The sequence below is a fragment of the Fringilla coelebs genome, assembly GCF_963513975.1.
Source record: "Fringilla coelebs genome assembly, chromosome: 5".
Classification (NCBI taxonomy): domain Eukaryota; kingdom Metazoa; phylum Chordata; class Aves; order Passeriformes; family Fringillidae; genus Fringilla; species Fringilla coelebs.
The window spans coordinates 24,526,006-24,548,188 of NC_140033.1; the positions used below are offsets into that span (position 1 = coordinate 24,526,006).

A 22,183-nucleotide genomic window follows, 5' to 3' on the forward strand; every position below is an offset into this window, starting at 1 on the left:
ACAGTGATGATGTGGGATGTTGAGAGGCTGGCACTAAAGACAAGGAGGACTGGCATTTGTGGCACACAGTGCCCTGACTGTGTTTTAAATAGAAAACCTAATGTTTTCTTGTGAATAACATTTTCTTACAAAAACATCTTGTGGTCATCAGGGGAAACCAAACAGAACATTTCAATTGGTACTCACTGTCATTTGATGAAAGCCAAATATGTCACACTAGATTAGTTAGACTGAAAAACTTGTGATAAAAGTTCCCTCCGCCCCTCTGAAACTAATTAAGAAAGAGATAAAAGAACTTTGGTTTGGTAGAACAGACTGTTCACTGAAGCAAGCTGCCATTTAATTTCATGCTGAGCTTGCTTAATTACTCCACAAAATATGATTGTGAGGCATGTAAAGTTGTGTGTGTGTTTATTTTTGAATGTGGGTACAGGGCGAGGGGAAAGTGTTGCCAATATGGCTTGTAATGCTCTTTTGGCTCCTGACTGAAATTTTTGAAAGTTGTCTCACAGTTTTGATAGAAGCACCCCACTATAACTGATTCTATTTAGAGGAAGATGTTAAATTGGTGCCTGTTCATGCTTTGTTCTAGCAGACCACCTTTCACTAATGCTGTTCTTCAGCTGGTTGTCAGGAAAGAACCAAGACATTAAGCTTAGGGAGACATCTGCCTTGGGAGCCATCACTACAGGTCAACACTACACAATTGTGACTTTGGTCAGTTGTCACTATGACAATCCTCAGTCAGCCTTTCTTATCTAAATGTTTTTTTTCTAGCAATAAACAGCACCAGAGACTTCTTCAGGGAAATACAAGAGTAAGCAAAGTAGAAAGTTAAAAAAACAACTAATTTTTGACCCTCAGTGTCTCTGAAGATTATAGAGCAAGTCCTCATGGAGCACTTCCAGGAAGAGGAAGGACAAGAACACGACTGGGAACAGCCAGCACAGGTTTCCCAAGAGTGTATTTTGCCTGCCCAACCTTCTAGACAGCTCTCTAGATGAAAGGAGAGCATTGGACAAGCAGATCTGGGTTTTAGCAAGTTTTGCAACAGAATCTCTCCTAGCAATGAATAAAACTTAGGATGGCATGGATTGGATGGATGGTATATAAAATGAGTGAAAAACAGATTGGACAGAGATCAAATCTTTGTTTGTCAGTGGATGATAGTGGAACCAATACTGCTCAAGATCTTTTGACAGTTAGGACAAAGGGATAGGACACACTGTCTTTGAGCTTTCAGATGATATCAGACTTAATAAAATGACTGATATGCTGGACCATAATGTGAAATTAGGCAGCAGCATGCCACTTTAGTGATGAAGGCTCAGCACACATTTTAGCAGTAAAGCCAGTAGATTGAAGGTGATTGTTCTGCTCTGGTCAGCACTTGTGGAGCTGAATTGTGAAAATTGTGTCAAGTTTTGAGCCCCACAGAAAAAGACAGATACTGATAAACTGGATGAAGTACAGAAAAGGGTCTCTGAGCTAGGAGGGGAGCTCAAGCATGAGATACATCATGCAAGGCTAGTGGAGCTGACTGTTTTAAAGCTGTAGAATCTCCATTCTTGGAGATTTTCAAAGCTCATTTACACAATGCCATAGGCAGCCTGACCTAATTTTTATTTTAGCCCTGTTTTGAGCAATGGGGTTAGACTATGAAGACCTCCAGAGGTTCCTTCCAATCTACATTATTCTGAAATTTTTCCCAAATTAGTCTTCTTTCCAACTGGTTGATATGCATGACTTGGAAAATACTGGAAAACACTGCTGTCATTGCACAGAGGCACTGAGCCATGCAGCAGCTATATATTCCCAGATCTGTTGACCCACACATCAGAACTCTTTTTAGCGTTTCTCCATAACTGAGCAAGAGATTTGCCCTGCACTGAGGAAGAAGTGATTGTATGGCCAAGAGCTCCAAGTAGAAAAAACAATGTCAAAAGTAAAAATCAGACCAATTATTCTTTGGTATTTGCCTAAAACACTTTGCAGAGATGGATTAATATGCAGACTTTGACTGAAACTCAGCATGGCTGACAGGAACTCAGCAGTAATACTTCTGATGTCTTGCAGCCCAGAAGTTGGCCCACTGGACCATGCTGGATTCAAAGACCTCAGGGCTTCAAGCTTTTTTCATTGTGATGGGGAAAAACTTTTGGCTTACAGAGCTATGCAGGAGCGACAGAAAGAAATGACCTAAGCATTAAGACTGACTATCTTCCATAAAACATTTTTATCAATTTTATTTTATACAAATTCTAGGTATCTATGTAAATTACATATAAATACTGAACATTTTTCATAAGCATTCACTGCAAACTAGAAATAGCCATATTTATACATTTTCTATTTAATACTCAAGAAAATGGACTCACAAAATGGATTTAGCTTTCTCCACAGCACTGTGGTAGAGAGAAACCTGTGCTGCTGAGGACCTCAAATTCCTAAGAGATGCTTCTCAGTGCTATGTAGGCTATTCTCAGTGCACTCTGAATAGGCATTCAGCATCAACTTTGCATTTTTCATGGACCCATAAATATTTAGGCTACAGCAGTGACTGATCCTCATGAGTGACTTTGTGCACAGGCCAGAGTTTCCCTCAGCTCCAGAGAACCGAAGCAGCCAGACCACATCTTTATGAGGAAGGACACAAAACCATGACTGTAAGAGCCAGGCCTTACACACAGGGCACATACTTCATGTTCTGGGCTGCTGGCCGTGTTTAATCCTGAACTGGAGGTGCAGCCTATTGCACTCAGAAGCTGATGCAGCATGGTCCTCCCAAGAGGACAAGGAAAGCCCCTCTCCCACTTCCCCTGATGACAGCAACCACCTTGGTACACACATTTCTTTGTTTCCAGCTCTGTGTCTTTTAAATGGTGACAAGTGGGCTCAGGTGAATGCAGTACTGAACACAGTGCTCTCTCTGCCCTCCCGTCCTCGGGGCTTCCTTTATTTCATCAAAATGTCTCTTCCACCCTGTGCTGCTGATGTGCACTTGAGAATAATTGAAAAACTTATTTCAGCATTTCTTACCTTAATTTCCAGAACATTTTGGTTGCCTCTTGAGATGAGCACTGGCTTTTCAAAATGCTTAAATACAGGATTATTTACGTAATCAAAATCAAAGTACAGGGAGCTGACACCATCAAAAATAAAGAACACTTTGGTCACAAAGGGTGGTTGGAGATTGAAATCTTTCAGTGAAGGTGTTGTACAGCAGATTATCTCTGAGCTAGAGCGGTGGCTACACGCCTATAAGAAAAAAAAAAAGAAGTAATTGCAATATCTACACGCAGAGGAAGTCACTGATTATTGCAACTTTCTTTAACAATACACATATATAAAAAAAATAAACACCAAGGGTCTTGTTCTCCTTTAACCAAAGCAAAATCCTGATCAGTGCTACACAGCATTTATGTAGAGCTGGGAGAAAAGTATAAAAACTTCACGTCAATGGTGTTTGCACTCTTGTAGAGGAAATGTTCAAGTAAACAAGCTTCCTGGCCTGATTGTTCACAGCACTTTTAAAGTAAATATTTTGCAGATAATTAATGGAAAATGATTTCCAAAGCCAAGGACCATCAGGAGGCTAGCCTGGTGTACTGAGCAGCTATAGTTCAGGTTACCCAGCCTGTCACAGTGACTGCAACATGGATCTCTCTCTCTTTTTCACTACCAAAGCAATAGTAAGGGACCAGAGGACAAGGCAAAAGCCAACAAAACTAAATGGAATAGTGGAAAACAGAAGTAAAGCACTGTTTAACCCATAGTGCAGCTAAGTTGCTATGTTTCCAGAAAGCCACTGTGGACTCTGTGAGAAAGGGCTTTAGAGCCAAAGCCACTGTGAATTCTGGGCCACAAAGGCTCAGCAAAGTGTATCTCCTTTCTAAAAATGTATATGTAAGGCCCCAGATGTGTGGCACTTGGTGCCGAGGTACACAGTCATGCCAGCCCCTGCTGGGAGCGCTGCCGCAGGGACATGCTTTGCACTGTACCTCAGACCAGCAGGGATATGATGCTTCCCCTCACTGTAGGGCAGGAGCAGCCTGCCAATAGGCACCTGCCCCTCACTCTGCCACTGCTCCTCATGACAGCCTGCAATGGGGGAAAGCTGCTGGTGATCAGAAGACCTTCCAGAGGATGCTCTGCTACGGGGATGTGATCATCTGAACCGCCTTTGCAGCTGACAGAGGGACAACAGCTCACCTAGAGTGGGTTCCAACTGATCCCCCTTAGACAACAATCTAATCCTTAATTAGATTAATGGTGGTCTAGAAGGGTAAACTTTGTCTGGACTGTGAAGGTTTCTACAGGAGTATTTTGCTTACAATGTCAGCAGCACATCTGCCAAGCCCAGTGGGAGGCAGGGTGCGTGCTGGGCTGCACCCCAGCAGCTGCAGAGTGGCTGGTTTGTTATTGCACTGTGTGCTCCCTTCCCTGGCCTGCCCCTCCTGCTGCCTACCAACCACACGGCTGAAGGACTTCTGGCACAAACAGAGTTGCTTCAGTCCACAGAAGCATTTCTCTTCCAACTCTACAAACCTTCTGTAAATAGTCCCTTTTGCACCGTGCCCCGAGAGAAGATCAAACTTGTTCTTTTTGTACAAAATATAAAGGAGCGTATCTGATGCGTGTCCCAGAAAGAATGGGGCTAAGCTCCTCGCCATCATAAATCAAATAAATTTTATCTAGAAGAGATTTCCTTGGAAGATCAACAATGCTCTTGAATACCTTTGTGCATCCAGAGAAGACCAAAATACATATTTTTCTGTTTCGTTTTTCAAAATAAATTTGTTCTCATTATCAAATACTGCCTGAAGGAGCTTTGAAATTAGTTTAAATTAATGCAATGTAAGTTTGCATGGTTTCAAATCAGTGACATAACCACTCAGGCTGTATCAGCTGTATACCCACATTAGCTTGAAAAGTGGGATTAAATTAGCTATCTGAAAATCAGGGCTTTTTGTTATCACCACAGCAATTCATGTTTCTGTGAATAATATTGTGAAATCTTGAATCTGCCAAGGGAAACATTTTCAACATTCTGAGCATTAGTTTTAGAGCTCCTACGTGTCTGTGAGCTGAGTTCCCACTCAGTTAAACAACGTGGTGGAGCTCTCTGTGATGCTAATGGCACTTGCACCTGTGCATCTAACAGCCCATTTATATTCCTAGCAGAAATTCAGAAACATTTTTGTAACCCCCATGGCAACAAGATAAACTGTGGGACACAAGACAGATTTTTGCTCCATTTGCTTACAGTATCAGATTGTTCTTTTGAATACCTTGTTAGACACCACTGACCATATCTCAGGCTTCGTTCTATCACATAGATCTAGAAATTAATTTCAATTAGTATGGAAATAATAAGATGCATCATCAGCATAATGGATGATCAACCATACTTTTCCATGATTTATGAATATTTGTAAAGAAATCTATCATATTGTGTCGATTCTTAAAAAGGATTACTAAAATATATATAATTACACACCCAAGTATGACCCAAGTAATCATTATATTTATTTGATTAATGTAAATTCATTAGACTCTTTATCTACTGCAGAGTAGTGATGTCCATTAAATGAATAGCAGTGGTATTCATAACTTTGTTTGTGGCTATCTATTAGAATCAGATACTTTACTTTATCAGGCTGGTCTCTGAAGCAGAAGCTTTCAGAAAATGATAAAAATCTAATAATACTCTTTGGAGGGGATGCAATGTGACTGATTGGTAAGGTCAAGAAAAATCTTATTTGCAATGCCCTTATTGGTACATGATTTGACATGACATTTTTACCTTGAAATTGGTTTTAGCAATTGAAGAATATGACGGTTTAGTTTTCAAGAAATATTGGATTGAGGATCTCCAAGAAAACCCCCCTAATTCAATCTATTGCCTTCTCAATTAAGATACTGCCTATCACCCAGCACCTTTAACTTTTATTTAATTAAACTTTAAAGTAGATTCACTTTAAAAGCTAAGCCTACATTTTTCTTGTGACAATAATCTACATCTGAAGACAAAGAGTAAGAAAAAATATAAAAATTATGGAGCATTTCACAAGCATAAGTAAATGCTATACCCCAAAGGGAATAATAATCCATTGCACAATGCATATGACTCATCACTTAAGGTATGTATTCTTCCATTTGTAAAATAGGACCCTTGAGGCAATGAATTCAAATCTGACCTACAGAACCTGAACTTCACTGCCCAATTCAATTCTTTTTCATCTGATAGAACAACAGGAAAAGTATGAGGGAGGATCTCTGAGATCCAGAGGTCTCCCAGCAGCTGACCCAGATTAGAGAGGGGCAGTTGGGTGTGTATTACAGGATCTGCAGCTGTCAGAAAGGAGAAAAGGGCCAATTTGTTCCTTCATAAAAAGTAAACTTTTGGAGTTCCAGTGAAGAATGAAAGATAAATGAAGTTGAAGACAGACCTGGAGACTCTCCAACCATCCTTGCCAAAGGATGATTTCTCAATAGAAAGAGAAGAAAATACAAGTCCAACATGAAGAAAAGCCCATTCAGAAGACTTTTCTGTGTAAAGCATATCCTGAAGGTTTTTCAGCAAATTCTTTGCCTTTTGCTGCCATTTCAGGTGGAACAATAAATGATCCTGATGGATTGGTAGCCTTTTTATTTTAGTTTTCTTCTTGGATGAAGGCATAAGAGATGATGCTTCTAGTCATTCAGATCATGAGACCAGAAGGTAAAATGTCTCTTGCTCTTGGGTCTGACAGCCAGCCCTTTGCACAGCATGATCAATACTGACTGGGAGTCCAAATTCCTCCCTGGGCTTGGGATGGTCAATGTACATTGCAGCACAGCATCCCTGGCACCCTGGTGATTTCACACTGTGGTTTTCCCCTGACATCCCCTGCTATACCCTTTTCTTGGCAGGAGATGTGTGAGCTATAGATTTGGCAGAGAAAGAAAGATCAATTTTCCCCTTTGTGGGGGAACTCTTCACTGGGATTATGTGGCAGCTTTGTGCCCTGGAGTCAAAAGAGAGAGGATCCAAGCCTAGGTGTCTTCGGATAGGGAATCATGAATATCTTCAATAATCACACACTCACTACCCACACTTTACAGGGAATTTGTTTTATCATTATTTAATACATCAAAGGCAGACACTCACTGCTGAATTCTAGGTGTCTTGATGAATATGAGTACAGATTGCTTACAGACCTGTAAACATTGAACAAACTTTAGAGTATGTTAAAATTGTCCAGTAAAACAGCAGGAAATGGCACCTGGCAGGGAAAAATTTAAAAATGCTGAAGAACATTCAAAAGACTACTTACTGAAGAGATAATTAAAAGTCTGTGGAAAGAGAACTTGCATAGCTACAGAATCAGTTGTTGAAGGTCATGTATTAAAAAATGCTTCTTAGTTTTGAGACATTCATTGTTAGAAGAGATTAAGCAATGGGAATATATATCAAAATTAGTAATAAGATGGAATATTATAAATGCTACAAGAAAGGATCCCCAAACGACCACTTGTTCACTTTGGGGGAATCAATGCAAACTACAGGCTTTCAAAGAAAAAAACATTACTCCCAAGTGCTTCAGAAGCAGAAGAGTCATCCAGCATGACTTACAGCACAGGTTCCTGATCAAGCAGTATTCCAAACTGTGCCTTGGGTATTTTTACAGGCACAATGAAAGGAGGGAACGAGCTGCTTCCCTGCTTGTGTACCTCACACAGGAACTGGATACGTGAAGAGAAGTGAGAAGGTTTCTGTACTCTTATGCGTTCTCTAGAGCTCTTGGGAATTTATGCAGCACTGCCTAAATTCCTACTTTTTTCCCCTTGTCAGAACAAATGATCAAAAGAACTCATGAAATAGAAATTTAAAAACAAACACACTGCAATTATTGAAACATATGGTTCAATACATTTTTTTCACTCATTGAAATATATTCAAAGAAGGCAAAATGCATTATTTTGACAGTATTAACATAAAATGTAATATAAACATAACAAGTGTGAACACAGTACTGAACAATTTTAAGGAAATTTAAATAAATATGAAAAGAATACTGTAAAATGGAAACAAGGCATTTTTTGCTCTATAGAAGAAAAATTTTCAGAGATACTAAACTACAAACATGAAAGCTGAAAAGCTCAGCTTAAATGTTTCTTCTATAGGGGGCTGGCCTACTATGCCCAAAACTTTTCAGTCTCAGTGAAACTGCACTTCTTATAGGAAGTTCTTCCAGAAAAACTTTTGTATCAGTTATACCACTCACCTCTGCCACTGGGATGGAAAGAGGGAGAGAAAAGCAAATGCCCCAGGGCATGTCTGCTGGCTCTGCTCCCTGAGACTTTGGGATGCAGAGCATCCCCAACAGCTCCTGCTGTTTATAGAAATGGCCCTCCACCTACACTGTGACTCCATCAGGACTCTAGGCCACAATTAAACCTCAGGACAGAGAGCTGACAGGAAAAGGTGAGACCCATTTTAAATCGGGCACTGCCAGTTTTAGACAAATGGAAAAGGGTCTGAAAGAATGAGAAGAGCTCTAGGAGACAACATTTATCAGGAGACTTTGGAGTGGTTTGGTTGTTTTAACTGGATAAGAGAAAGGCTGAATCATAATTTAGTGCAAATATATAAAATTAGCAGGAGGGACTGATAATCTGTTGCTTGTATCCACAGAGGGTTAAAGAAGAAGATAGGTAGTTAGCCACAGCATTTGGGTTAATTATTAGAAAGAAGTCTTTCCAAACCACTAGGTAAGCAGGTAGAGCAGCTCTCTCTAAAGCTTGTTTAAGCAAGATTGTGAAATTTCTTTCACGAGGAGCTTTAATAACAGCCTAAACAAGTATCTGTTAGGCAGTGGTCTGGGCACATTTGCTCCTGGCACAGGGAAGTGGGCCATGCTTGGCTGCTGTGGTCCCTCCCAGCTGTACTTTCCTTTGATGCTTTGGGATGTGTTTCAGGGCTGGCTTTGGTTTTCCCAAGAGCCAGAGTTTCTGAATACTGACAAAAGCAGCTTCTTGGAGGAGGCTAGTGAGAGAAATCTGAAAAGAAAAAGGGCTTAAATAACAATTAAAAAAATTATTCATTTAGCTATTCTCTCCCAAACTAAGGAAGCAAAAAGACTCATAACCTCAGCTATAGCACTTCTTGAGCACCTCTTTGGTCTGTTCAGGAAAACAGACCAAAGAAGTGTCTTCTCCCTTATAAAAGGAATAGTTGGTCTGGATCTCTGCTGGAAATAGTTCTGCATTGTTGTTTATTTTAATAATGACTGGATGAAATTGGGGTTTTTTGGTATATCTCCCATGCAGAGAGCCCAGAACTTCCAGTGCAGGATGGGTAAGACTACAGCCATAGGCATCCTCCACCAGAAATTTCCTCAGTTACACGGTACAATCTTGTTTTGCCACTTATAAATCTTCCCTTTCTACCTGAGAATTAATACTCTTCCTTTAGAAACATGCTTGAGGTAGAGAATAGTGGCAGAACAAATAGCTGCCACAGAGGCAGAGAATGCAACTGAGTGCCAGAAGCCTTTAATTTCAGCAGAGCAAAAATATATTGCTTGGGCAATGTCAAAATATAAACCACTCAGGATTATAATCCATTTGAGGTTATATTCCACCTTTTGTGCAGGGAGACTGAACTTGTATACAGCTGCTCATACACTGGGGCAATTTCTTAGAGATCAGCAGGGACAGGAGATTTGTTTGTTGGCAAATGTCAAACACACTGCACAGTATGAAAAGAAAAAGACTAAAGGAGATAATTCTGACTGACAAGTCCATGTCTTTTTTCAACAGCAGGTTAGAGGCAGGATGAAAGCAAAACTGCTCAAAGGCAAGGTTGCTCCCCAATATTTGGGGGAAAGAGTAAATTCTATGGTGTTTATTGCCTGGAGTTGCCAGTCACTTTTGACAGTGGATTTTCTATAAAACTCCAGATCTTTCAAATATGTTCAGATTCTAAGAAGTCCTAAATATTTGACAAGGTATGCAGTATCAGGGCCTGAAGAGAAGCAATACTACACAGCGATACCCACAGGGGAATAGAAAAAGCAAACAAATGATCTTTACACAAAGCAAAATCTCAAGACTTGATTTCAGCAACAATCTTTTCCTTCAAAACCCTTTGTGCTTAGAAATAATTATGCTCACATTACTCAAAATCTAATAAATTTTGAGTTTGGTAGATTTCACGGAAAGATTTTATTTTCTGACTGATGGGTAAAGTGACTTTTTGATAACACTTAACTGCGTTTCATTGGAAAGGAACTGATTTTTAGATTAAAATCTGAACTCATTAAATTACAAGCCACGACTACATGCTGCGGAAATTCAGGTCCTGACACTCATAATATTATACAAATTAGGATCATGAAGAATATGATGACCTTGAAGCTATGAAAGACTGTGAATTTGCAGACATACCATTTAAAATGCATTGAGCAAACCTAGGTCTAATAGTTAGAATTCAATTCAGGAAACAGTGTATGATAATCATTAGAAATAAGCTGAGAATATGAACAGCAAGTAGCATGTCATAAAGAGTGTAGGTCAATTTAGCAAATTAGCTTCAGTTAGACTAAACAAACCTTTCAGGATAAGAAAATGTTGGAGGCACAACACATATGTGTAGAAAAAAGCTTAGAGAAGGCAGTTTCAGTAAAACTAGATGACAAATGCCATCTTTGCCCTATAAGAATTAAAGCAGATCACATAGCCATATCTGTATTTAGATTTGGACACTGTAGAGTGTCAACTCTCCTTACATTTCTGACTGACACCTGTTGTTTAAGCTGAAGTACCCAGTTGCAAGTCCCCAAAGCCATCTTCAAACTTAGTTGCTGAACTTATCAAAGTCAGGACAAATTTCCCCAACAGGGATTTTGGAAATCAGAAATCCTTAAAAATAATACTCAATTTTGATTTTATATATTTATTCTTCCTCTTCCTTTGATATATATCCACAGTGACCACTTGAGTATCACAGTAGTGCCTGACCTTGTTGTGTAATCTGACATATCTATATTGTACTGCTGTGTGTTTAGTCACTGAATTTGCATTGTTAAATTGAAATATAGAAATCTTCTTATCAGATACTGTATTAGCTTTATTTCTTTGGAAAAGGTTTATTAGAAACAGTTGTTTTATCCTCACCTAATTTCAAATTTGTTTTTAATTTTTCCAGTACAGTGAAAACAGTTTTTGCAGAAAACACCAAAATATCAGTAGAAGCCCCGAAGTTTCAAGGCAAAAGTCAAAGTATTTTGGCTGAAAATGACAACCATTCATCCCACCAAGATGAAAAGATAACAGATTGTCTTCTCTAAGACTGACTCACCACAGAGAAGTTCATTCCTAGTTTAGGTACAGTAATCACCATCTGAGGAAAGCACACTGAGTTCAAGTTGATTCCCTGAGCTGTGATTGTACTTCCACCACTAGGAAAATTTACCAAAAGAAGAAAAAAAAAAAAAGGAAGGAAGAGAGAAGATAAGTAGGATAAATACCTGCTGTGATAATGTAATGTCAATTACAAATTATATTTTAGAGTAAATGATAACATAATACCAGAATTAGGGATTTGTATTGGATACATGCAAATACATAGCTTTGAGCACTGAGATAATTTTTCAGGGAAAGAGATTTTAAATTTACTATAACAACTAATAAAAAAAAAAAGAAAAGAAAAATAATTTTTAAAACTGTGATAAGCCAGGGTATAAATGTGTAAATTTTAAGAGGTCACTTTTTTTGTACCTTGCATTTGCTAACTAAATTATTTCACCTATTGCATTCAAAGGTGTCTCTTTTACTGCTGACATTTTTTTGGCAAAGGCAGATGGCTTGGATTAGAGCTACTGAGACCATAAATTTGTCACTTGAAAACACACACATACTACCATACATATATATTCATAATGTTTATATAGCACTGGATTTAGACTAGTTTAAAATCCATTTGCTCTCCTGAGTCTGCTGACTTGTCACATTAAATGATTTTCCTCAGCAATCAGTGTAATGTCCAGACACAGCATAGGAGACACACTTAGCAGTGCAGTGGGTATCTCAGTGGGACATCACAGGTAGGCTCAGCAGCAGCTAGCAGTGAAGTCACAAAGAGAAAAGAGGCACCCTTCCCCCTCCTCCTTCACCTCTGAAAGGAAATGATTTGCCCTCTGCAACTGCACCATAATAGAAACAATTGGCACGGAAGATAGAGATAAAAATGCAATTTCTTTTGATAGATTGCCGAGCAGCATAGCCGTTCTTCGTCCATTTGTTGCTTTTCTTATTTCTAAAAGAATATTTTACTCACCTAAGAAAAGATTTGGCTGGATGAATTTTTAAAACAACTGGGTCTTCTCTGTATGTGAAATGGCTGCTTGTGTCTCGAATAGCTTCATCGATTTCCATTCTCACACGATATTCCTGGGGAATTTGCTGTGCTGGAGTGTAGCACTCCACAGTGCTCGCTGATATGCTGGGAGGACTGAAAACAGATTGCTTGTCACCATTATAAAACATGTACTTGGCTTAAAACACTGTCCTTTACTGAGCCCCAACCTTGCCTAAGGATCTGTTTGTAAAAAAAAGTCATTGATTTTCCTGCTGGATAATCAGATTGCAACAAGTAAGCATGACATAAGGTAGAAATTGCAACAGCATGGCTTAAGCTCAAGATTAATCTTAATTCAGTTGACTTGCACCTTGCCTGATGGAAGGTGTTGCCCCAGTACCAGTGACAACCCCATGAGCCTCTGAACCCTGCAAAGGCAGCTTCCAGCCTGGAAAACAAGAACACACTCCAGGTTTAAGGAGAATGACTTGATCTGCTGTAGGATATTGCCTCTTTCAAGTCCACAGGACTTAATCTGTGTTAAAAGCCTCAAGTAAAGGTGCTCACGTGGGATGTACCAGATGCTGAGGAGCAGGCAGAGGGCAAGGAGAAAGAATGAGAAAATTCAAGAAGAGCTGGCTGAATTCAGCAGTCTCTGGGATGTTCACCTTTCCCTTGCTATCATGCCTGGCCATGGAAGTCCTCTTCCTCCTACACTGAGCTCAGTGGGTGAGTGGACAGCAAGAGGATCCTGAAGTTTGAAGCACACAAAATGTGGCCAGAGGGAGCAGGGCACGTCAGAGACAAGGGTGGCAACTGACTGGAGAAGTAAAGGTAACTCTACCAGCTGGTTCCAGTGATTTGGCCCCAAGCACATCCATGGGCCACCCAAATGAGGTTGTTCTCATAGAAGGTAAGAGATGGTCTCCAAATTAGACAAAAGGGACATTTGCTACAACCTCTGAAGCTTCCCAGGAAGTTGGGGTTCACCATAAGGGACAGTGAGTCATTCACCTGTATCTGGAAGCTTTTAAAGTCTCTTAAAGGAAAAAAAATTAACCTTGCTCCAGCTGCCCTCAGAACTGGGGAAAGCTGCCTGTTTAGCTAGAGAAACACCTGCCTTGAGAAATTGGTTAAGATTTACACAGAAGTCTCCAGGCAACTTGGCTAGTGAGAAAGAGGGGTCCTGGAGATGCTTACTGGGAAAGTCTCAGCTATTGTTCAATACCTAGTGGTCCACCTGACCAACATCTGCCTCCGAGCTGGCTGCTGTCCCACTCCCATAGTAGATGTCTCAAATGAATCATTCCCAAAAGGTTTATATATTTCTCTGTTAGTTGAAAAAGACACCAAGAAATGCAACCTTAACTATTAAGGAACAGAAATGATGAAGGTCTTTTTAGTGATCAGACTTGAATATCTGAATCCTTTTTCTTGATTTAGTCAGACTCGGTTGATTTGATCAAGAGCATACAATAAATCATTTAGCAGTAAAGAATAAATTTCATCTCTCCTGACTCAGAGTCTTGCTTGCATTAACTAACAGGCTACTCCTTCCCTGTGGTCTCCACAAGTGTGAAGTTTTACCACTATGACTTTCCATAATCATCAGATGATGCTCAAATTTCAGAGGAATTGCTGTATGTCCTGTTTCTGGAACACAGTGGGCCACAGAGGTGACAATTCTGGAATCACCTTGCTGTTCCTAAACACAGAGCCAAGTAGGATTTGTGCCATGGTAGAATGGCTACCAAATTCAGAATTTGTCTGCCCATAGTGGAGAATCTGTGTTTGGTGTTTAACATTTATATACAGCTGTGGTTGAAGGCATTTCCACACAGAACATATCAAAGATTTGTGACTGAGCTCCAACTGGATCCACTAGAGAGCCACAAGAAATTCTGGCTTAAACCTCCAAATCAACTTTCTAAATACCAGGAAAAGTATGATGCTGCCAAACTGATGCTGCCTCCTCTGCATGGGACAGACATTGTCCCCCTGGTCAGGTTTCCACCCAGCCAGGCAGTAGGAAATGGGAACTTGTGCCCCACTGTCTGCTGACTGGCAGCTGCTGCATGAACAGCAGCCCTTGCTAATACAAGAGAAAGGGCTGAGTGTGTGGGAATGAGAGTGACAAAATGATGGGAAATAAGCAGTTTCTTGTGCATTAGAAGCTGATTTGACACTTCTCTAAGCAACCTTTTAATGAGGTTAATGAAGACATTACAGAATAAGCAAGACTTCCAGAGAACTGTGGTCCCTTCTAGAAATCTTTCAAGTATCCTAAACTCAGGATACTTACTGCTTATTATAAATTCCCCAAGAAGTGACACAAGAAGAGGAAAGCAAATGTGTGAGTTTGGTTTTTTAACTCCAAGGATTTTAATCAAGACATTTCAGCATTAAAGGCATTGTGTTTTAGTTAGTACATTACCTTTTCAAAGTGCATGGTTGCTCACCAACAAAAATCCTCATTGATTTCCCACTGTCTAGGTATTTTCCAGCTATAGTCAGCAATGTTCCTCCAGATTTGGGGCCATAGGTGGGAGATATACTTGTTATTACAGGATTCTAAGGTGAGGTAAAAATAAAACCGGGGGATTATAAAATTATTTTCAAAATGTAAAGAGGAGGACTTAAAACATTTGTTAACATTTCCATGAAGTAACAATAAAGCCAACATGAATACAGAATTTACCATGCTGGATTGGACTCATGAGGAGTCCCTGACAGTTAATATTGAAGCTAATTTTGACTATAAAAGTTTAATCTAGTGCTTACCACGTATGAAAATGTATTGAATAGTGTTTTGCCATGTCCAACAGAAACACTACTGGATATATTAAAACCTGGACTTTTTGCAGCAGGGACTGTGCATTCCAGCCTTTAGAAAACAAGGAAAAAATGGGATTACATTTTTTTTTCTGATTGATTTTTTCATATTAAATAGAACCACTTCAAATTCATAATAATGGGGAATCCATACTAAACAGATCATCAATCTATGTGCACCACAGACATTTCAGAAATAATAGCTCAAAGAACCATAGCCCTCTTCCTTGATAATAAATACAAATGCTGTGACTTTATAATACTTGGCCACAGAAAAGAATTTTAGTATATAATTTCAGAAAAAAGAAGCATGACAGAAGAAACAAATACTCCTATTCAATGGCTGATGGATTTTAAAAAAATTTCCTTTAATATCATATTTTGGCAGACAATAGCATTAGAAAAAATGAATCATATACACAAGTTAGTTGTAAAAAAATTAAATATCACCAAAAATTAAACTTGAATTTCTTCACCAGCATGTGTCAATATATTATATTACATTCACGTAGTCTCATATATAATCTAGTCTCCTTAAATCATCTTGTTTCCATTGAGACTGTTCAGAACAGCAGTTAGGAGAGTGCCCAACACTTCTGGAGCACTTGCTGGAGTATCTGCACTGCTATGTATGTGAACAGCAAAGCTGTGCCACAATTTGTGCATTGCTTTGGTGGTAGAGAGAGGATATTCACTGAACGTGTATTTCTGCAAGATAACAATCACAGTAACCTCTGTCTTTAACTTCACCCATTATCCCTGTGCCTCAGATACTTATTTCTGAGCAGGAGGAGGAGAGGGGCAGTTGAGGGTCATAAGCCTCTGGATGACGAAATACCTGCATCTTCTTACACTTCTCCCCAGCAGCTTTACAGATCAGGAAGACAGAGGTGACATAACCTAGCCCAGCAGGATCCTGGCCAAAGGAACTGCCCCCTTTTCAAACCTTTGAATAGATTCATTCTTGCCAGCTTTCACAGATGTTGAATAGCATTTCACAGACAAATCAGAAAAACTGCTGCAGAAGCTATTGGCATAAACTAGATTGATTTCATCTCTGTTTTGAGCATTGTTTTTCTTGGTGAGTTTATTAAACCTTGGCATTTCTTCAAATTTGAAATTTCCGAATCAGAGATGATACTTATAGGCTGAACATTTGTATTTGCAAAAAATTCCATACCACATAAAGAACATTGTATAAATGGAAATTAACATTTTAGGTTTCTTACCTATTTTTGTTGCTATATTTCACTTCCAGAGGACAAATTTGTCCTCCAATATGGACTAGTGTATTTTTTAATTCAAATCTATTATTTTTGCTGAATCCAAAGTCCCATCCACACAGTGTCAATTTTGTCCCACCTTCTATGGGAGCGCTGCTTGGAAGAATCTGTTAAAAAAAATATTGTGTTAGTTGAATCAGATTTTCTTGAACTTCACTTGGCGCTAAAGAATGGGCAAAGGAATAATTTTAGAAAGGCATTTCTTTTGGTCGACTATGTCCTAGCATTCATCTTAATTGTTCTTCACCTTTCATTTGTCACATTATGAGCTTTCTATGACAGTAGCAATAAATAACAAAACCTATACTAGAAGGCTTTGAAAGATGGTGTTTAGGGGCACTGAACAAGCTGTGCATTGTAATAGTCTTTTAAATCCTGCAGTTCTTGTCTTTCACATCTTATTTCTGGTGTGTTAAACATACAATATAGTTATTTTGTTAGAAGCTGAAGCTGAACACAAAAGAGCCCCCAAATGACCGTTTTTTGCCAGCTTGATGAAAGTTGGGTTCAGAGTGAAGTAGCTTCAAAGACACCATAATCCAATATCGCGCTGACTGTGATAAAGTTAACACGACTTCTGCTATTCTTTCCTCAAACATTTTACATTTGGTCACCTCTAATTCCAAGTTAAAAATAAACTGCCCCTCAGAAACACAGAGACAATCTACAAAGGAAATACATTTTTTTTTTTGTGTGTGTGTGTGTGTGTATTGTAAATTGTCCTGTAAAATATAACAATGGTGGGAAAAACGTAGGAACACTATAGAAGTCTTACAAAACTCAGTAAAAGTACCGGTTAGTACTGTCAGTAAAAAAAACCCAAAACCCACCAAAAAACCAACCAAAAAGAAAAGACATTAGTTCAGGAATTATGAGGACTTTCAACAGTACTGCACAATTTTGCAAACATGCCAGTACCACTAGACAAACAAAAAAGAATGAAAGGAATGAGAGACTGAATTTATACTTGTGATTATAGTGCCTAAGTATCTTAATGCTTTAGTGATAATAATTTTGCCCCTAAAATGCAATACAGCTGTGTCCTTCAAAGGACCTGGCTTAATTTTCAAGCTGAAAGGAAAGTGTTTGAGTGATACTTGGCTATTATTTCATCTGGAAATCCAGTAAGACAGCACATTTCTTTTCAACGCTCTTGTAGCTATACTTCAAGACTCTCACAAATGAACTATTGTAGATAGAAAGGCAGCTGAAGAATACTTCAAAAGAATTATACCATATACTATATATGGGGAAATTTACTGCCCTCATTAGAAACCAGACAAAGAGTCTGACTTAAAATGCACTGAAGACAGGAGGAGCCTTTTCTGCTTTAAAGAGCTTTGAATCTCAAGGAGCAAAGAGGGAACCTATGCAGGAACAGAACTTTTGTACAAATCCATAGAAAAGGAGTGATACTGACACAGCCCCCTGACACACAACTGCAGCTACAAGCTTGGAGCCATTCTGAGCCCATGAAATCTGCGCTATTCCCAGGTTTAACTTTTCCTTGTTTCTTTGGAGTTTTCTTCTTCAAAATCTGGATTTGACTTCAGATTCTAGTTTTCTACTCTGCTCAGTATCTCAGCACATTATCTAGTTTTGAAATAACAAAACTCTAGCAGAAAATGAAATTGCTCTGTGGGAGTACAGGATGTCCCGATGTTTTGTACAATACATTGACATGTGGCATTTGAAGAGTTTGAAATGTAATCCACAAGTTAGCAAAACAAGGGCTTCACAAAGCCATACAGAATAAAAACTGAAGAGACTGAACACGTTTTTAGTGATATTACATGTCAAAAGAGACTTGTGATAGCAACTGTGTGCTTTAATTGAGAGGTAGCAAGTATTTAGTACATTTTGTCAACAATTTCAGGAGGCAACACCTCTAAGTAGATAGCAAAAAATAAATAAATGAAATCTTAAAGTTTTGTTTTTAAGTTCTGCCAAACTCTCCTGGTTTTATTTAAATTTTATTTTTGTCCTATTTGTTCTGTATGATGAAATTTCTGAAAATCAAATGTGGTTTTCCAGACTTTTTCTTGGGGGTGTTGACAAGAATTGACAGTGAACCTCCTGGTTTTTGAACTGAGGTATATGTAGACCTCCTCTGTGTACTTACATTGCACTGGTAGTAGTAGAAAGCAATCAAACCAGTATAAATGCTATGAAATGCAGGATTCAAAAAATATTATGTTATCTCCACTGATAACATGTAGCACATCCTGTCATTCTGCTGCTCTCTGAACTTTTGGTTAAGGGAGAAAGTTAATTTTTGTTTTTGGAAAACTTTAAAGCTTTGTGTTTTCCTTTTATTTATATTGACAGCTAATATCACCACTTAATATATTTTTGGAAGAAAATACCTATTTGCTAAAATTTCATTAGCACATTCATTTTAATTCAAAGACAAGAACACGTACAACCACATGTGAAAATTCCAGCAAAGCCTCCAACCTAAACAGGCAGCAGAAGGCCTGATGTTCTTGATACATCTGATAAAAAAGCCAGCTAAAATTACTCACTTTAAAAACAACAACAAACCATGTCAGATTTTTTAACCACAATAAAGAATCAGAAGGGAGACCAATTTATTTCTTCTTTTACACCCTTCACCTTTCAGCGTGACCTGAACGCCACGCGCAGATGCCTGCAATTTGTTCCAGCACCAAGTGATCTCCGAGGAGACTCCCTCCTGGCTTCCCTCTAGAACTGCTCATCCAGGCTGATGAAAATCCTCATTGTTGGCAGAGGCAGTGGATGGGAGCAGACTGGGAGCTGGGCTTTGGAGGGGATGTGTCCTAGTGTCTGTCCTACTATGCTGTCTATGTCTGGGCAGACTTGACTGCTCCTCTCCAACCCACAGCTCCAAGGCAAAGTGCTTAAAGCAGGCAAAAGGATCTGCAGGACTCCATGGGAAAATACTGGGCTTCTCTGCCATTCCTCTTGAGAGGAAAAATATTTTTTTCCCATCGTACACCAGTCTGTGTAACAACCTGGGAAAACGTCACTGAAGACTTAGCTAGCTAACATCCACTGGACCAGACCCTCAGGGAGCCATCTGCTCCTCTCAGGTTAAAGTGATCATATGACATACCTCAAGCAATCTGTCCCTCTGAAAGCTGCAAAATATTAGGGAGAGGTTTGGACTGAATTTCAGATACTATGCAAAGCAGGTCATCCTCCATTTGTTAGGAACAAAACTAGCTTGTTTCTTACATTTTATGCATGTGAGTTTCAAGACAGATCAGAAAATGATGAATAATCTGTTTTATATTTTTTTCAGTAATCATGTTAAATGTCATGGTCCAGTAGAGCATGAAATTTGTCTAAACAGCTAGCAATCCAATGGATTTAAGTATCCAGCTGCATTTTTTTTCCTTACAAGCCTTCTGGAAGCAACTTCTACCAACACTGGCATGCAGTAATTCGAGATTCACTTTAAGATCCATCAGTGTCACAGATCCATATTCATTACAGGGCTAGACTGGGCTTGTGCTGAGCAGGCTGGGCTGAGCCACATGGGGAAGGGAAGCACCTACCCAGCCTCACAACTCTTCCCACTGCCCCACGTCCAAGGTGTGCTCTCCTCCTAGCACTTCACAAGGACTGCAGAGTCTCTTGGTTCTTAAAACTGCTGAGTGAACAGATTCAAAATTGAAATTAAGGAGAGCTACATGATTTCAGCCTCTCTGAAAATCAGAAACGAAGCAGCTCAGAGCTTGGGAAATATTTTTTGAGCTTTGGAAATACATAGCCACTCCTGGAAAGTTTGCAAATTAAAAAACATTAAGGGTGCTTGAGCTCTAGAACAGATGATACAAACTGTGCAGGATACATGAGTACCTTGGGCCTGCAGAGGTACAGAAAAATATATAAGAGCTAATTCTCACTGCATACCTTTGAATTGGTGATATAGTCCCATACAGACTAAGGCTGGAAAGGATTATTTCACTATCTAATATAACCATTTGGAAAAAAATGTGGTTTTGTATAAAGGAAAAGTAAACTGTTCACATTCTGCATTAGCATGTTTTGTGCATCTCCTCTGCCCTAAGTAAATGGCCATAGAAGGCAGGCAAACCACCCCTCCCCCTTCCATTTTCCATCCATTCTGGGTTTGATTCCTATAACTCTTCATTGTTTTTTCACTGAATTTTGCTTGTATTTGTAAATTTTGTGTCTGAAAAGTGAACATGGGAAAAAACAACCCTGTAAACATGCATTTCTATACTTCTTTCTAGATTAATAGCAGTTTTGTCTAAAACATTAAAACTTAAAAATACTGTTGTACATGAAATCATATGCCTGGATGAAAGAAATACATTATTTATTTAAAACCCACTTTTTTCTCCCTTTCTAAGAGTTTGGCATATCAAACTTTCATGTCTGTTTATAAGTTGTATTCTAATAACGGAAAATGTATTTTTAACTACATGATGTAGTTTAAATGCACTAACATAAGTGAATGTGGCAGTAAATGCTACCAGAACGTTTTATGCTTGTCCTTCCCTTAGATTTCTAGTCCATCAACTGCCCTACAAACCTCTGCCTTCACAGTCATGTCACACTTCACATGGGAAGATTTGGTCCTACATACAGTACAAATCCTGCATTAACCATAGCTGAATTAAAGCTGGACTGAGCCAGTGCAGCTCCCTGCTCATCTGTTCCTTCTTGTTCTCACACCCCCTTGATGAGCTCTGGCAGCAGCCTCTGGCTGCCCCTGTCCCAGGGGTGCAGCTACAGGCTTGTTCCTTGTTGGTGCCAAGTGGACCCACAGGAAGAAGGAGCCACGAAGGGATGTTATGGAAAAACAAGTTCCCCAGGAGCTTGGGTAGTGGAAAGAAGGGATTTTTCTCATAAAGAAACACCAGGCTTTCCTCCAACATTGGAACCAGCACGGGGATGGATGAAGAGTGGGAGCCAGAGACCTCCTGTGCTGGGTCAGGCTGTGGTGGCTCTGGGCAGGGAGTGCTTTCCTCCGCTTTTGTCACTGAGAGAAGCCTACGAGGAGGGATGCTCCTTTCTGTGATTGGCTTTCCTGCCAGACCCCCGCCAGGCTGGCTCAGACCCGTCTGGTTTCCCCATTAGAAGTGCTTTGTAGGCTGGTAAGGATGATCAGACAAACCTGTCCACCCATGAGCATCTCAGCCCACAGTACTAAGGGAGACCGTGTGCATCCAGTCAGAGGACTCATGGACATCAGGGCTGAGGGGAAGTTGAGGAAAGCTGATGATTTATCATGATCACATGAACAGAAAATGTCTACAGAGTGCAGACTGTCTCTCCTCAAGAGATAAATGTGAGAAATCCACCACTTTACCTCATAAACCCTAGGCAAGCAGGTGTCCTGGGTCCAGGTGTTGCTGGGGCACTCAGAAGACCTGAGGCACTGCTGGCTGCACCAGCCACACTCCATGAAGGCTGGTGCCAGCAGGCACTGGCTGCAGGACCTGAAGTGATGGCAGCCTGGCCCCTTCAGAGGGATCTTTGTTATCTGTCGATGGAGAGACATGATGCATACATCCTTTTAATACGTGCGCTAAGTGGCAAGGAGAATCTCTATTTATGCATAGCATGCTGGTGCTACTCAGATTTCAGATGTGCAAGCCACAGTTCGACTTCTCTTTAGCTCAGTAATTATAGGATCTTATAAGTAATTTAACTGACATGATTTTAAATTCGCTTGGGAGAAACCCTAAAGGCATCTTAATGTTAT

At 39.6% G+C, this 22,183-nt stretch overlaps 1 protein-coding gene across 2 annotated transcripts in view; it reads right to left on the reverse strand.

Moving 5' to 3' along the window:
* MET (MET proto-oncogene, receptor tyrosine kinase) overlaps nucleotides 1–22,183 on the reverse strand; it is a gene marked incomplete at both ends in the record, with an annotated part of 66,176 nt that overhangs the window by 17,473 nt on the left and 26,520 nt on the right. The window contains 7 exons of one of the 2 annotated variants that reach the window (XM_084205624.1): nucleotides 3,040–3,258; nucleotides 11,348–11,447; nucleotides 12,326–12,490; nucleotides 14,781–14,917; nucleotides 15,128–15,230; nucleotides 16,408–16,568; nucleotides 21,788–21,961. In XM_084205624.1, coding sequence (XP_084061750.1) covers nucleotides 3,040–3,258; nucleotides 11,348–11,447; nucleotides 12,326–12,490; nucleotides 14,781–14,917; nucleotides 15,128–15,230; nucleotides 16,408–16,568; nucleotides 21,788–21,961 — 1,059 coding nt within the window. Of the gene's footprint in view, nucleotides 1–3,039; nucleotides 3,259–11,347; nucleotides 11,448–12,325; nucleotides 12,500–14,780; nucleotides 14,918–15,127; nucleotides 15,231–16,407; nucleotides 16,569–21,787; nucleotides 21,962–22,183 lie in introns of both variants that reach the window. The other variant, XM_084205623.1, reaches the window with a different exon arrangement.